The sequence below is a fragment of the Dermochelys coriacea genome, chromosome 26 (genome assembly GCF_009764565.3).
Source record: "Dermochelys coriacea isolate rDerCor1 chromosome 26, rDerCor1.pri.v4, whole genome shotgun sequence".
NCBI lineage: Eukaryota > Metazoa > Chordata > Testudines > Dermochelyidae > Dermochelys > Dermochelys coriacea.
Window position 1 is genome coordinate 1,477,990 of NC_050093.1, and position 16,380 is coordinate 1,494,369.

Below are 16,380 nucleotides of genomic sequence, written 5' to 3' on the forward strand. Positions count from 1 at the left end.
CGGATCTGGGCAGGAATCACACACACCGCCTCATGCATTTCCCTGCGTGTATGTGGCCTGTTTCTCTCGCTGTTGTCATTGGTCTTTCCCAAACCGGCTCCTGAGACTCAGGGATGTTCCTATGTAAAGTTACTTGTTCTTCCTTTGGATGCAGATGAGACTGCAAATCTGGCTGCTCTGTCACTCTGCCAATGGGTGAGGCATAATCAGCCACAAACGCTCACAGATCCTCCCCGGGCAGGCTGGATGCAGCCCACAACCCTCTGGCTGAAGCTGAAACCTTGGATTTTTCTGGCTAAAATCAGAGGCTCGTCACCAGAAGCTGGTGTAAACTCAGGATGGATTCTCTGAACAGTGCATGAGCCCCCACATGCCAGAAGGGGCTCCCTCTGGAGCAGGTCTGGTCAAAGTGGGTCACCAGGAGCTCATCCATCTTAACTGGGATGGAAGCTAATGGGTGTGCTTCCTCACTGGCCTGCACTCCGTGTCAAGCATGTGTCAAAGGTGCCCTTTCCAGTTGGGTTGTGTTTTTACACACACTTCACACAGGCTGAGTCATACCACAAGCAGTGGGGCAGGGAAGAACCAGGCTGCGGTGACTCTGTGCAGGCCAAAGGAAATTGCCAACCAGTTCACACGGGGTATGTCTATACCACAAAAACCCCTGCAGCACTGAGACTCAGAGCCTGAGTCAACTGACTCCGGCCCATGGCACTCGGACTGCAGGGCTAAAAATAGCAATGTAGACATGCCTGCTTGGGCTACAAGACCCTCTGCCTTCGCCGGGCTTCAGAGCCCAGGCTCCACTCGGAGCAGGAACATCGACACGGCTATTTTAGCCCCACAAACCTGAGTCAATTGACCCAGACTCGGGGATATGGTGGTGCTGCGGGTTTTCCTTTGCAGTGTAGACATACCCAGAGTTGGGCGGAGGGGCGGGGTTACCTGCCTTACTCAGAGGCTTTTCAGTCACTAGGAATCCAGCCCTTTGACCCTGCGCTTCGCTCTATTTACCCACACTGTTAACTTTGGCAGTATGTTCAGGAGGGAACTAACCCACTTGTGCTAAGTATAGTGCCAAAGGAAAGAGGCTCAAACCCAAGACAACTCCACTTCTACAGCAACAGTTTTGTTATCTGTGTCAACAACCGCTCTCCTCTGCAGAGCTGGTCTAGCACTGGCAGCAGAGAAACTGCAGAGAGAGAAGGGAATGCATCCAGGTCCCTGAGCTGCAATATTGGTATCCAGTTTGTCAAGTGCCTTCACAGGCACAGGTCTCCTCCAGGCCTTTTGGCTCCGGGGAGCCCCTGATTCTCATGCATGATTATTCCTTGCCTTCAGCATCCCCCAGATTGAGCAGAACATCCCACTCTACAGCAAGGGGACGGGACAAAGACACTGCACTACGCACTGTAAGCCAAAGGAGAAGATGTTGCTACTGGAAAATGACATGGAACAGTGCAGGTGTCCTGGGAATGGTTTTCCTCCCCCCATATGTGATTTGAAGGTTTCTTGATTGCTAGCACAGGCTAGAGGAAAGAGCTCCAGGCAAGGTGAAGACAGGCACTCCTGAGCTCTAACCATTGCTCTGACACGGACTTGCTCGGTGACCTGGGGCAAGTTGCTTAACTTCTCTTTGCTTCATTTTCCCTTTCTGTAGAAAGTAGATAATATGAACATACCTTTGCACCAGGGACGTTGGGAGGATGAATTAGTCGAGGTCTGTGCACTGCTCTGAACAGGTCAGTTGCTGTGTACGGGCTAGGTACAACTATCTGGATTGCTTTCATATCAGAAGCGAGCTCATGGAGCTGAGAAACACAGAGTCTCAGGGGATGCTCCTGCTATTCCCCTCACTAGACTCATCATGTACTTTGCATTCAGTGATTGGCCTCTTAACAAACAGACTGGGCCAGTGCGCTAAAGAATTTTTTTTAAAAAAAGAAGTAAATTTGCACTCCTGAAAATAAGGGCTTAGCTACACACATGGTTACATCATTTTTACTTTAGGAGTGATTTAAAACCAGGTTAGTTAAACTGGTGTAAAAGGCTGTGTGGACACTCTTCTTTTGTTTGAGAGCAGGTTTATTTGGTTTAGCTTAAGACAATTAGGAACAGATAGAAGCTAGCCCGAAATAAAGCACTCCAGAAATGAGAGCGTCTTCACACAAGGATGTGGACCAGTTTAACTGAACCAGTTTAACTGAGCTGACTCAAGTTTGTGTGTAGATAAGGATTGAGAAGAGGAGTGAATAGTCCAAGACTTTTCTGGCCAGACCAGAACAGACAGCTACGGTCGCCTAAGGAAAGCGATTCAGTGCTGAGCTAGTCAACTCACTAGTCATACATACAAAATGCTTTCTGTTGAGCATGAAAAGGCTCAACAGAAAGCATTTTGCTGACAAACATATTTTGTCCAGTTAATCTTTGGAGTAATAATCCAAGCAGTAAACTCCAGGCAGTTCTCAAAAGCCAGGCTTCGCTAACCAAATGAAGTAGCCAGCCTTCAGTGGTAAGGAACAGGAAACATGACCATCTTAACACACCATCGCTTCCTGTTTCAGAAACAGCACAGCTGCTGTGACAGAAAGCAACGAGGCAGAAGGTTCCCACACCCACAGGAGCCCAGCACTGTGCACTTTGCCTCAGCAACGTACACCTGTGCAGCATGGTCCGGCGGAACTTTCTGCGGTTGCCACCTTGTGCACCAGGCCGCCGGCGTGACAAGCAACTGGCCAGATCAGAACCTCTTGCACAACACGCCGCCTTTCATCTGTCTGCATCTTCTCAAGCTTCACGGAAGGGAGTGCAGACAAGGAGGTCTGTGCACGTCACGGTTGGAGGAGCTGGCACACATGGCCAAACCAACGGAAATGTTTCACAATGCATACAAAAAGGGAGTGTACAGTAGGGGCCTGAATCTCTGCATGCATTGCTGCTAGGGGTGCCCGTTTGAATCCAGCTCACAGCAATCAACCTGTGACTCAGTTTTCAGCTGCAAAATGGAAAAAATAATTAGATACCTCTCCAGGGTATCTATTGCAGGTAACTGCCCCAACTACTACAGTATCTACGCACCTCAGAGTCTCTAATGTACATATTCTCACCCCCCCACCACCACCGCCACCCCTACGAGGCGGGGCAGTGCTATGATCTCCACTGTACAGACAGGGCTAAGAGAAACCGAGTGATTTGCCAAAGATCACATATGAAGTCTGTGTGAGAGCAGGGAACTGAACCTGTCTCTCAATCCAAGAGGACCTCCCTAAGGGCTGAACCATCCTTCCTTCCCTGCAGTCATCGGCTACCACTGAGAACAGTCTAGATCCATCCTCTTAGGAACCCCCTTTCAGGTAGTTGAAAGCAGCTACCAAATCCCCCCTCATTCTTCTCTTCTGCAGACTAAACAGTCCCAGTTCCCTCAGCCTCTCCTCATAAGTCATATGTTCTAGTCCCCTAATCATTTTTGTTGCCCTCCGCTGGACACTTTCCAATTTTTCCACATCTTTCTTCTAGTGTGGAGCCCAAAACTAGACGCAGTACTCCAGATGAGGCCTCACCAATGTCAAACAGAGGGGAACGATCGCGTCCCTTGATCCGCTGGCAGTGCTCCTACTTATACAGCCCAAAATGCCATTAGCCTTCTTGGCAACAAGGGCACACTGTTGACTCATATCCAGCTTCTCATCCACTGTAACCCCTAGGTCCTTTCCTGCAGAACTGCTGCCTAGCCACTTGATCCCTAGTCTGTAGCGGTGCATGGGATTCTTCCGTCCCAAGTGCAGGACTCTGCACTTGTCCTTGTTGAACCTCATCAGATTTCTTTTGGCCCAATCCTCTAGTTTGTCTAGGTCCCTCTGTATCCGCTCCCTACCCTCCAGTGTGTCTACCTCTCCTCCCAGTTTAGTGTCATCTGCAAACTTGCTGAGGGTGCAATCCACGCCATCCTCCAAATCATTAAGGAAGATACTGAAGAAAACCGGCCCCAGGACCGACCCTTGGGGCACTCCGCTTGATACCGGCTGTCAACTAGACACGGAGCCGTTGATCACTACCCCACTGTCTGGGTCAATGTATTTGCAGGTCTTAGGAAAGGCAACACATTAATTCCCTTGCCAATTTTCACTGTATTTGGTCTTTCAGCGACTGTAGGTTTCTACTCAGCATCCGGCCATATTGCAGCTTTGTCATGGGAACGGCCCAGAGAAGCCAGACCGTGTGAACAGGCAAATGGGAGAAAGGAAGTTCACAGGGAGCAGGTGGGTCAAATCTCACACCCAGAAGTCTTGCAAATATTTTTAGCTGCACTGTCCTTTCTGTAGAAGGCAGGAGACTCCCCTGTTGGATTTGTCTGATGTGCTGAGCTACTAAAGACCCAGTCAATCAGTGAGTGACGCAGGCCAACTAGCCAATCTAGACACGCCAGAGGATCCAAGAAGACCCAGCCAACGTTTAATAGTTTGGGTTTTAGGGGTTTAAAAAAAAAAAAAAATCAAACAGGCTCCTTTCAGCAATAAACAAACACAATTCTTCTAAAAGCCGCATACTAGGGGCTGGATTCGCCAATGACCAGCACCTTGTATCCTCACTGACACCTCTGCAGAAGGAGTGCAGAGTGGAGGTAAAGCTCTCTCAGATCAGAACAGTAGCATTTTACATTAACTTTCCACAGGTGCAAATGACAAAAGTGTAAGGCACAAGGAGAAACAGATCAGTGTCCTTCAAGTCTAGAGTTAATATTCTGCTAGTCACACTTTGGAGGACATTGCCAACAGGGCATTGCCATTCCTCTGGAGCTGATTTGGGGCTTTTACAAGTGTAACCTGCACCCAGAAGTGAGTGGAAGGTGCATATCAGAGCAGGTGCAGCCAAGCAGCTCACCCTCCATCAGGCAGCTACAGGGACCCAGATTTGCATCCTCAGTTCACTTGCAGATACAAAAAGACAAGTGCAACACACACCAGCAAGAGGCAGGCCAGGCCCCAGCCCTTTGGAAAATGAAATCCTTTGTATTTTAGTATACTGCAATATTGTAGATGTACATGATCAATTGAAGCTTGGAGAAGAGAGTTCTTTGCTAAAGATCACTGCTTAACTTGTTCAACATCATTCATCTTGATACATAATTTATAAAAATCTAGGCAATAGACATCAGTATATGAGGCAGTAAAATCCATCTAGCACTGTGACCATTAGGTTTATAGAGTCCTTCAATTCATCCTTTTAAAATCATATGACTCCTTCAATGGATCTGTTAGGTTCTGGGATGTCTCATGATGAGTCAAGCTTCAAGAACCTGAATCAGAACAGACATTCCACCAGCCCATTTCTAGAAATTGAACACTAAATATACTATATATGGACAGCTCTATCATTCTGGTTCACTTTTATGCTTAAATTACCATCAACAACAGGGACAGGCAGCATCTCTCATTGTAAGGAGCATTAAACAGCCAAGGAGAAGGCAAACCAGAAGTCACTGGGCCGCTGTTAACTTATGGCTATATAAATGCACTGGTGTATGAGAGGGAAAGACAGAGACATGTCCAGTCACTTCTCTCCCGTACTGTGTCCCACAATACAAAGCGTTTGCTGTGTCAAATCTCATGAGACCAACCATACCAGGAAGGAGAAAAACTGAATAAGCAAATTACTTTAGCACAAGAAAGAAACCCTTTGATAGCAGCAGCAAGAAATCAGTTACACACAGATCCCAGCCTTCAATAATTACATTAACACAGTGGCACCAGAACACGTAAGGGTGTGTCTATCTCCATTAGAAGCTTCTCTTTTCAAAGGTTTAATCATGGTCACACACAGCAGCTGTGCCTGGGAATACGGGAAGTGAATTTATCTTATCTTTGTTTATAAATATAAAAGTCTCTCCAGATTTAAGTTACCAGAGAAGGAAAAGAAGCCACAGAAATCACTCATCTGAGGCCAGATTTTCAGAATAGCTCACTTACTATAGTTTTCAATGGTAGCTACTGGTCCTAAGGACTTCTGAAATTCTGGCCCACATTGTGGGTGCTGAGCTCAGAACTTAGGAATCCGGCCCTGTGTCTTTTTCCAGCTCTAAACTCTCTTTAGGAAGCTTCATAACCAAAAGACCAGCCCCTTTTCTTGAAGTATTTTCTTTCTTAAATTAAAACCATGCAAGTCATTAAAACTTGCAAAGCAGCAACTAAGCGCAGAGTGTAAATAACTTCTCTGTACGACCCGGGAAGCTGCAGCAGTCTCATTCCTTCCAACGGGAGCTGAGGGAGATCACGTACAGTAATGCTGATGTACCACGATTGCTTTATACCACAGAGCAGCACGATGCTGAATGTGGATGGATCGGAGCAGCTCCCAAGGGGACTGAAGGACAGAGCAGCAGCTAGCTGAGAGCAGGGTTTCAACTCCTTTCCTGGTTTTGTGGTTGTGAATCACAACCTCAGCATTAATAAAACATGACAGACTCAAAAATCTGAGTAGGAATTTCCTGCAGAGCTAGCAGTGCTAACGCCACATCAAGAGCGGCTCAGACTCAGAGCACAGCTGGCTCCACGAGCAGCCCATTTCTGGCCAGACTCAACCATTACCTTTGAGCAGGTTGCAGAAAGGATATGGAGGATGAGGTCAGAGCAAGAAGTTAAATATGGCTTTTCCAAACATTTCTCCGTCAGCCCCACTGCCCAAGAAGGAAGTGGAGAAAGCAGTGACAGCAGCGTAACATACCGTAATCTTGCTGGCACGGTTCAGAGCCTCCACCCAGTCCTGTAGGTCCTTTTGATCGCTGGCTTGTAAGAAATAGCGCTGAGATAAAGCATTGATAACTATCAAAGAGAGGGAGGGGGGGAAAAGAAAAGAGGGAACCCTAGTCAGTGCTCAGCATGGTTAAACTAATTCAATAATAATACCTTGCACATCAGCAGCACCTCTCAATTTCCAATCCCACAGTACCTTGCAAGCATTACCTATTTCAGCCTTGCAACCACTTGACTGGAAAATATGCCAGGAACCACAACTGAGCTGCAGCCACCTCTGGGGTGGAGTATGGCAGCTGTTTAACTGTATGTTGCCACACTACACAACAGTTCAGGATTGGGTGTGAAGAATACCACAATCCAACTGAAACCACAGAGGGAATTTAGGGGGAGAGAATGGAATGATCTGAATTAGAATTTAACCAGGGCACTCGTGGTAACACGCTTACAAGTGCCCTGGGAGCTGTTATGACCGCCAGTGGTCAGAACCACAGTTTTAAGTTTCATCTGCAATGATCAAAGGAAGATCAAATCCTGAACAGGAGTCCCATGGGAGTCTGGAAAGCTCTCTTGGGACACGCATCCCCTCCTCTCCGCCCCTGACTTCTCAGCTAGTGTGGCCTTCTGGCTTGCAGCAGTCGGGTCAAAGGAAACATCCTCAGAGGATTTCTGCATTGAAACCCTTGAGACATTTCGAATTGCACAAGGTTTTGTTGAAACCCGTGCCTCCTCACGTTAGCCATCTGCACTTGCAGTGCCCTGCCACCAATGCACTCTGTGCCGGGGTATCCGGAGTCCCAAGGAGTTAAATCATAGCACTCCCCATATTTTAGGCACATGGGATTCTGTAGCACGGCACAGCAAACCAGCAAGCTCAGTCATGGTGTGGGAATATGCTACCTCCTCTGGGTTTGATACTGATTCATGTCTCCTGCATGCAAGTACAGAAAATTGTGCCACCCCCGCTACCCCGCACTCTCCCCCACCTCCCCAAGCCCTTTGGAGACAGGTATGTGCTGGTGCTGTTGTTTCTGCTGCTTTAACTCTGAGGTGAGTTTAGTGCTCGTGAAAGTGAGGAACTTTTGTGGCTTGGGTAAAGCTGAGGGCCACCAGGAAGGCAAAACAATCCCAAACCACCTCTTCTTTGCAATTACAGGCACGCTGAAAAATACATTGCATAATCCACGACAGCATTAGGGTGAATATGGGGGAAGCCTCCATTAGTGCAGAGAAGCACTAAGACAAGGTTGATCAGGCTAGACAACCACCCACAGTATCCAGGCTGCTGGGGGTGACTGGGAAAAAACCAAGGTCCCCTCCCACCCAAAGGATTCTGGGAGAAATCCATCGCTGTGCAGAAGATGCCAGCACAAGGATCAAGGCACCATTTAGCCCTATGGGTTTCAGAGGGACTTAAGTGGTGCATAGTCCTTTGCACTGACTGCTCTGTACAAGTGCGAATTTCACCCTCTCTGAAAACCTTCTTCCAGCAACATGCAGTATCTCACACTTCTGGAACACCATATACTAATGAACAAAGGTGGCCCAGGGATAATTGCTGTTTATGAATTCTCATGGTTTATAACAGCACCTAACCATCCAGTCCTCCCATCAGAGACCTGTCATTATGTGAGCTCTGGGCATTTTGGTGCTTTCCCCCGCCATCATATGTTACACTCACCAAAGCAGAATGGGACTTTTGGTTTTTGTTTTGGGGTGGCGACGCTGACCTGAAGAGAAACAGATTTTTAAAATAAAGCATGTTAGCAGCAGTGAGATGGGGCAGCATCTGCTTCTGTTAGAAAGGACACATTTCAGAGTAGCAGCTGTGTTAGTCTGTATTCGCAAAAAGAAAAGGAGTACTTGTGGCACCCTAGAGACTAACAAATTTATTTGAGCATAAGCTTTCGTGAGCTACAGCTCACTTCATATCCGATGAAGTGAGCTGTAGCTCACGAAAGCTTATGCTCAAATAAATTTGTTAGTCTCTAGGGTGCCACAAGTACTCCTTTTCTTTTAAAGGACACATTGTCTTCCATTCTTCAGCACTGTAATTAAGGCCATTTATAAATCATGAGGAAATCGAGCGAGCCTGAGTCAAAGCAAAATTAACATGACAAGTGAGAATGGTTCATCAGCACATCCTTTCTCACATACCTCCTTAGTCTCAGTTGTGTCTCACTAGATGTATACCTTCCTCACCATGGGCCCACATGTACCTGGGTCCCATGCAAACATCCCATGGTTAGTGCTAGATAGCAGAATTACACTTGGATTTCTCTGTGGGAGAGATGTATATGCATATCTACACCACTATATGGCTCTAGTAACTGCAGATTTAGTTCATGGATGTGGCTAAAACCTTGCATACAAGATCTATGCCTCTGCTGAAGATGAAAAAGGTATTAGCACCTCGCTAGCAAAAATTGTGCTTTAACATGGTTCTGACGACTGGAGTTAAGAGAATATGTGCATGTTCACACTTGGGCATGCTAAAAGATGCAGATTACCTAGAACGGCTATTTCAGCACAGGGTACACATGCCCTAGAGTGGCGTAATTTCTCTTCCACACCAAATCTCTGATGCTGATACACTGCAGTGCTATTATTTTACTACAACATTTTCTTTGGTGCAGTCGTTTTCTTTTGCTGGAAATAGACCATCGCCGAGCATGAAAAGGACTGCCTTGCAGCAAGCCAAGCGAGCTTCTGTGTTACAAAACCACCACAGATATGTTAACAGGCAAAGTGACAGTTGGCCTTTAGAGGCTCATATATCCTGTGCACATCAGAATGAGATTTATGATGCAAGTTCACCAGCACTGCTACTCACGATGAGGTGCCCCACAACTGAGTTGGCTCTCAGGAACTCATTCATATCAGATTTAATAGAGACCACGTGTGGTAACTAACTCAGCAGCCCCAAAAGAAGGTCACTTCAGAGAGCAGCCTCTCATCTGCTGTCCTCCCTATACTCCAGTGCCAGCCACACTCCACAACAAGGATGCAGATTCTTTCGGGGCCCTGGAAGTATGATTTTCTGTTGGACCGAATGCACTCTGTGCGGTAATTAAGAAAACTGAAGGGAAATAACAGTGGTTGCTCCCTAAAGAATAGGAATCATTTATGTAAGAGTAATATTCCCGGGGGCTCCAGACATGGACTTTATAGAGTATATTTATTTTGACAGGCTGCCTACTTCTGAACCAGACTGTAATACTTTAAATATGCTTTCTCAAGCAAACCTCTATTTCTCTGGCATGTTTATAATTGGTAGTTAAAGCCATTGGTATAACTCAACCCTGCAGTTTTCGACTGAATCCAGTGCTGTAGCAAATTTTCATTTAGTCTAAAATATATATAATTTATCAGTGAAGTTCCTTCTGAAATGGGGAAGACTGCATCCCTCAGCATGGCTTCATTTGAGCTTAATTTATAAATCATGAATCAGCAGGAGCAGAGATCTGCTGGGTCTTTTTCTAACAACAGTAACCAAAGCTGTAACTACAGTAACCCACCCCAGGCCAAGATCCAGAAGGTCGAACTTCCAAGCACATCAAGGTGACATACAATCCCAACTTGCCTGGTCAGAGCCATGATATTAGACATGTGACTCTCTGTCAAGGGATTTAAAGCACAAGGTGTACTAAGAAAGCAACATTTCCTACTGCGTATTGTTCCCTGTGCTGTTTGCACCCACATGGCTCACCTTACAGTCTTTCTGGTGGATGCTGTTCCAGCTAATCTGTCTTGGCCCTGTACCACACGAGCACTGCACATGAATGAAGTTGTAGGAAAAGATGCACATTTTGTAGATAGGCACAGAAAGACTAAGTGACTCACCCAAGGCCACATAAAGAATCTGGACTAGGGCAGAGGTAAGATTTGAACCCAGGACTCCCACATCTCAGCTAGTGCCTTAACCACAAGGCAGTCTTCCTCTGGGAAGAGATTCTCAATGTTTCCAGAACTGTGGCTGCCTGCTGGCAAACACAGAGGCCACCGTGTGCTCAGCACTAGCTCACACCCACCCTTGGACACTAGTACTTGCTATATTAAGGCGGAGAGTGGGGATACTGGCCAGGGTACTAGACATCCCCTCCACTCTTCTCTAAAAGTCCCCTAGTATATTTAACATTCATTAGGCAGGCCCCCAGAAATTAGCAGAAGGGACCTTGGTTGGACATATCCAGAGGACAGTGACTGCTCCTGGCACTGCACAGAAGGAACAACACTGCACCTGAGCCAAAGATCTGGAATGAGGACTTGAACCCACAACCTTATGTCCTCGAGGGGGTGACTACAACTGAAGGGAACAGACACTGAAGACAGACTTGGGGGATCTGATTCTCTACCCCCTTGCTCTCCGGGCAGCCAGTTACACCAGTGCAGAACGGGTGTGCAGTGCTACCAAACATCCAGGGTGGAGTGCGATATGGGGCAAAGGACTCCGAGGGGGCAAAGAAGCAGAGAATCAGGCCCTGAAACAACACTGCAGCCAGCCACACACGAAGAGGAGCAGCCTACAGAATAACAGGTTTCAAAGTAGCAGCCGTGTTAGTCTGTATTCGCAAAAAGAAAAGGAGGACTTGTGGCACCTTAGAGACTAACAAATTTATTAGAGCATAAGCTTTCGTGAGCTACAGCTCACTTCATCGGATGCATATCCTACAGAATGTGCACTTGGAGACCCTGCCCTCTAAGGTAGGTGTCAATTCCACCTGGAGGAGACACACCCATGCTAGCTTGCTGTGATGCAAGCAGTGGGAGGGGCCAGCTTCCCCGGGTACAAGCCCATCTGAGACCACAGGAAGATACAGGGGAAGGCTGGCCCGTCCCATGACTCACACCACCGGGGCCACACAGTGATAGTTAGTGCATTAGGTCAACCGGAGCTGCTGCAGGCAGGTGTCCTTGAGCTGGAATTTACATTCCAGTTTGAAGCACACACAGACCCGAGGCTACATCTACATCAGCGCTGGGGTTGTGATTCCCAGCCCTCGCAGATGTCTGTGCGTTAGCTCTCAAGCTAGCCCACCAAAAATAGCGTAGCCAGGGAAGCAGCGAGGGCTGCCAACCCTCCAGGACTGTCCTGGAGCCTCCAGGAATTAAAGATATAATCTTTAATTAAAGATTATGTCCTGTGATGAAACCTTCAGGAATTCATCCAATCAGAAGTGGCAGCATGGGCTAGTTGTGCCAAAGACAAACCCACCAGAACCCGGTGGGTACGTTCTCAGCACAGCTGTAGCCCGTGCCACCGCTGGCCACTGCCCATGCTACCCTACTTGCACGGCGCTAGCTCGATGAGAGGGCGGGAGCCAGTATCACTCCCCTAGCTCCAAACGCAGACAGACCCACATTTACACAGGAGAGTCCCGCTCAGTTGGATGCGGCTTTGAATCAGAAGCTCATTCAAATCCCCACGGAAGCATCACAGAAGAGGTATGTAGGAAAAAATGCACCCTCTACCGAAGCTCGTTGGGACAGGGACCGTCTCTCACTAGCTGTGCTGCGCCCAGCACAATGTGCCTGACTTCATCTGGGGCCCTCTAGGCACTCCTGTACTACACATTAAATAACCATGACACAACTCCCGAGTCTCAGTGAGAGCCGTGTTGAGCAGTGGGTGATGTTTACATGACACCTTGTTACTCATTATTATTTACTTAAACTAATTACAAAGCTGATAAAATACATAGTTAGGCATGTGAACCAGGTTCAATTGGATGCTGAGCGAGACTGGCACTCTGAGCAATGAAATAGATTTAAAATGCTGTCTTCCAGCCGGGAAGTTTCATCTGCAAATAGCTGATGGCTAGGGCATCAGGCCCGATCGGGACTCTGTACTGGTTGCCCTTACTAAAAGCTTCCGGGTTCTGTGGCTCTGAATTCTTCCTCATTATTGAAATACCTCCTTCCTGCCCAGCAATCCTGCTGGCCTATGTGATATCATTTTAGAACGGAAATGCAGACCTCTTTGCTACACGAGAGACCTGTCACAGTAGAGCCGGCAGGACTCGGAGGATCCGTTTGGCGGGCAATTCCACAATTTCAAATTTTCGAAACAAACAAAAAAAAAATTCAACGTTTCTCAGGAAACAAGTTTCTGGAAAAAAATAATTCGTTTCAGGTCATTTTGTTCCCATTTCCAACTTTTTAAAACATCAACTTTTTTAATACTAAAAAAAAAAAAAAAAAAAAACAAACCACGCTATGAGTTTAATTTTGAAAAGTTGTTTCAAAATTTAAAAAAACTGAAATGTTACATTCCTCAAAATGTCAAGATATTCTAACGTTATTGCAATGCTTAGTTCTGGGCTTTTTCTAAACAAAATTTCACCAAAATCAGTAGGTTTTTCAAAAAATTTTGAGTTCAACAAAAAGGACATTTTTGGTTGACAAACATTTTGAAGAACAATATCCTCACCAGTTCTACCCAGCAGTAGTATATAGAGCGGATATTTCTGGACTCCTATAATTTTCTGTACTGGGCAGGCCATTAGCTTATTTCTAGGTCTAGTTCACCTCCCCCCACTGCAGAGCAGTTCTGAAACACCACCCTCCTATTACCTTGGATATATAGGTCAGCGGCAAAGATCCGACAGCTCCTGACCCGAGAGCCAGATTCTGCAAAACAGTCAAGAATATTAAGAGTTAAACGATAAACAGTCACAAACCAGGTGAGCTAGACGATCATCTTATACTTTGTTTATGGAGGGGCATCTTAATAGTTCTGTCCTCACCGACAGCCTCTGTAAGTCAGCATTTTACCATGGTGTGAGACCCATCACTATGCCTCAGCAAAGCAGTAAGGGGTGCACTAGTTGGTGGGTAGTTTATTGCATGGGGAAAGTTGTTCTGTTCTTTAACATTAGCGAAGAGGCCAGAGATCATGGCACTGGGCATAGATTATAAATGAAAATAAAATAAAATTTGCTTTGAGCTGCGTTTACAAAAGCCACACAATGAACACTCGTCCAAATGGTGACTGGTGCTAGTGCACACACAAGAGATTCCTACAGCTCTCCTTTTATTCTTATTATTTTAATCACTGTAGTAAATGCCACGACCACTCCAGGAGCTGCCAGCCACAACACTCAAGACCCCTGGCTACTGGGTGAGCATATTCTGCATGACCCCATTTCTAGGATGACAGATATTTTAATCATTTTTGTTACTGTCTTTATACTGAGATATGAACTGGAATGGGGACCTAATAATGTCTCTCACTGACATAGTACTTTATCATCTCTTCAGGGAATAAATTGTATAAAATATCATTGGTGTGGTCTAAGAGAGCATAGTATACACAGAGAAACTGATTTGTTGCAGTTTCCTCTTGCAAAGACTCAGCCATAGGAAAGTCTAACAACATACATGGCAGAAAGATTCCTGCATCATTTCATTTCTGAGGCCGCAATTCAACAAAGCAGATGCTTAACTTTACGTATGTGCTTAAGCCCATTCCTGTTCAACAAAACACTTAAGCAGGAGCTTAACATTGAGCACATATGTCTCACTGAAGTTAGAGGGACTTGAGGCGTGTGCTTAAGTGCTCTGCTGGATTGGGGCCTGAAAGTAGATGTGGCTCATACAAAACATTACACAGATTATACTATTTAGCAAAATGAGAAAGAGGAAGATACAGCTCCCCACACCCCGCCCCCATTTGATACAGCAAGCAGCAGGCATTGCTGGCTGATACTGACTCATCAGAATAGCTCCACATTCTAACCACAGTTGTGAACTGCCCTAGTAGTAACATCTGGGAGAGTGACCAATCACTGCACCCCTATGGGTCAGAGCCAACCTTGAAAAGAAACTGTTACCCCACATTCCACCCCCAGCTTTGGGCTGCAGCTGGTTCACCACCATGGAGCCGAATGGTTCACTGGCGGAGACCAGAAGACATTCTAGTTGTATTTGTCTTGGATTCAAAGTCTAAAAGGGTGTGGAGGGGGAATTCAGGAACATTTCTGACACACGGCTCACACATACTGATAACAGATACTATCCAGTCACATTTCAGCTTCCCTCAGCAAGAAAGCATGGCACAGAGTGACCCATCCCACTTGAAAACACAGGACTGCTTCCAGCTGCACTCAGGCTGAACGCTGCTTCAGTGAAGTGACCCAGCACCAGCTTCCCAACAGAAGCCTGATCCAAACACTCTGAAGCCAATGAGAGTCTTTCCACAGATTTCAATGGGCTTTGGATCAGGCCCCAGAAGTGGGAAATTCAACCTCAGAGCAGGAAAAGAATATGAGTGCGCACCATACTTAAAAAAAAAAAAAAAAAAAAAAAAGAGACCACCCTCTATATTGCTTACTGAGCATGGTACAATATATTCACTCCATGTTGTGGCAAGACAGAATATGAAAAGGCACAACAGAATCTGCTATCCCTACCACCACTTCCTTTGAGACACTCTCTCCATCCCATAAAGGCATCTCTTCTTGTGACTTAAAGCATCAAGGAAAATTGGTGGTGCGAGATAACTTTACGGGACACAGCTTCCCCAGAAACAGGCATCAGACAATCTGACACAAATGGACATCCAAATGGCGACTTTCCATTATGACACCCACGAGATTAATGATGGGATGTTTTGTGCCAAAACAACCCAATGATTGAACTGCAGAGAGAATTTCACCTCGCCAAGATCCTGATATTTGCAGTGTTATTGTAGCCACGGTGGTCCCAGGATCCTAGAGAGACAAGGTGGGTGATGTAGTGTCTTTTACTGAACTAACTTCTCTTGGTGAAAGAGACGAGCTTTTCAGTTATAAAGAGCTGAAGAACTCTGTATAGTTTGAAAGCTTGTCTCGCTCACCAACAGAAGTCGTTCCAATAAAAGATCTTACCTCCCCCGCCTTGTCTCTCTGGGATCCTGGTAGACTGTTACGTGGCAGTTTTAACATCAGAATGGGAAATAAATCATTCCAGATTGCTGACAAGGACAGGGTTCCGGGCACAAGGAAACCCCCTTTCTCCAGCACTGAGGTTGTGGTTTCTGCTTGTCTTAACTAGTGCTCGAAGCTGCTGTAATAAAAATGGGGGGGGGGGGGAGAAAAATGTGAAGCCAATTAAAAAACAGGATCCCAGTTTCTAGGATTTCAATAGCAGAATCTGTCTAAATAAACCCTGTTTACTCCCATCATTAGAGTCTGAACACCAGCAGCACTGCGAAGGTGTCCAAGGTAACTGGGGGAAAAGATCAGTGTGATCAAAAGCCAGCTCTAGCTGTGAAATCCCAGCACTGAACTCCTGTAACAAATGCATCCTCTTCTTAAGAGGCACTGAGTGGGAGGGGCAGATGCAGCATAAATCAGGAAGCAGAAGCCCTTTCAGCTGGGAAGTATGAAAGCCATGAAGATCTGCAATGCTCCACGGGGTGCATTCTGGGACCTCACCTGGGGATTGTCCATATACCACAGAAGACAATTGGCCTGGGTGTCCAGGATGAAATATCTTCGCAAAAACTTGCCGCAGGTCTCATTTTCTTCAATGTCTAGAAACCCACAGATACGATTCTGTCGATCCACATAAGGCATTCCGGGCTTCTTGTAGCATCACCCTAGAAAACACAAATGCCTGCCGATGAAGCCAGGGCACTCCCAACCCCTAC

General features: G+C 46.4%; 1 protein-coding gene across 2 annotated transcripts in view; it reads right to left on the reverse strand.

Moving 5' to 3' along the window:
* PLEKHA2 (pleckstrin homology domain containing A2) overlaps positions 1–16,380 on the reverse strand; it is a 53,120-nt gene that overhangs the window by 27,552 nt on the left and 9,188 nt on the right. The window contains exons 2-5 of one of the 2 annotated variants that reach the window (XM_038385005.2): positions 16,166–16,329; positions 13,323–13,379; positions 8,431–8,479; positions 6,721–6,818 (exon numbers count right to left, since the gene is read on the reverse strand). In XM_038385005.2, the coding sequence (XP_038240933.1) occupies positions 6,721–6,818; positions 8,431–8,479; positions 13,323–13,379; positions 16,166–16,306 (345 nt within the window). In that variant the 5' untranslated portion in view covers positions 16,307–16,329. Of the gene's footprint in view, positions 1–6,720; positions 6,819–8,430; positions 8,480–13,322; positions 13,380–14,581; positions 14,694–16,165; positions 16,330–16,380 lie in introns of both variants that reach the window. The other variant, XM_043503127.1, reaches the window with a different exon arrangement.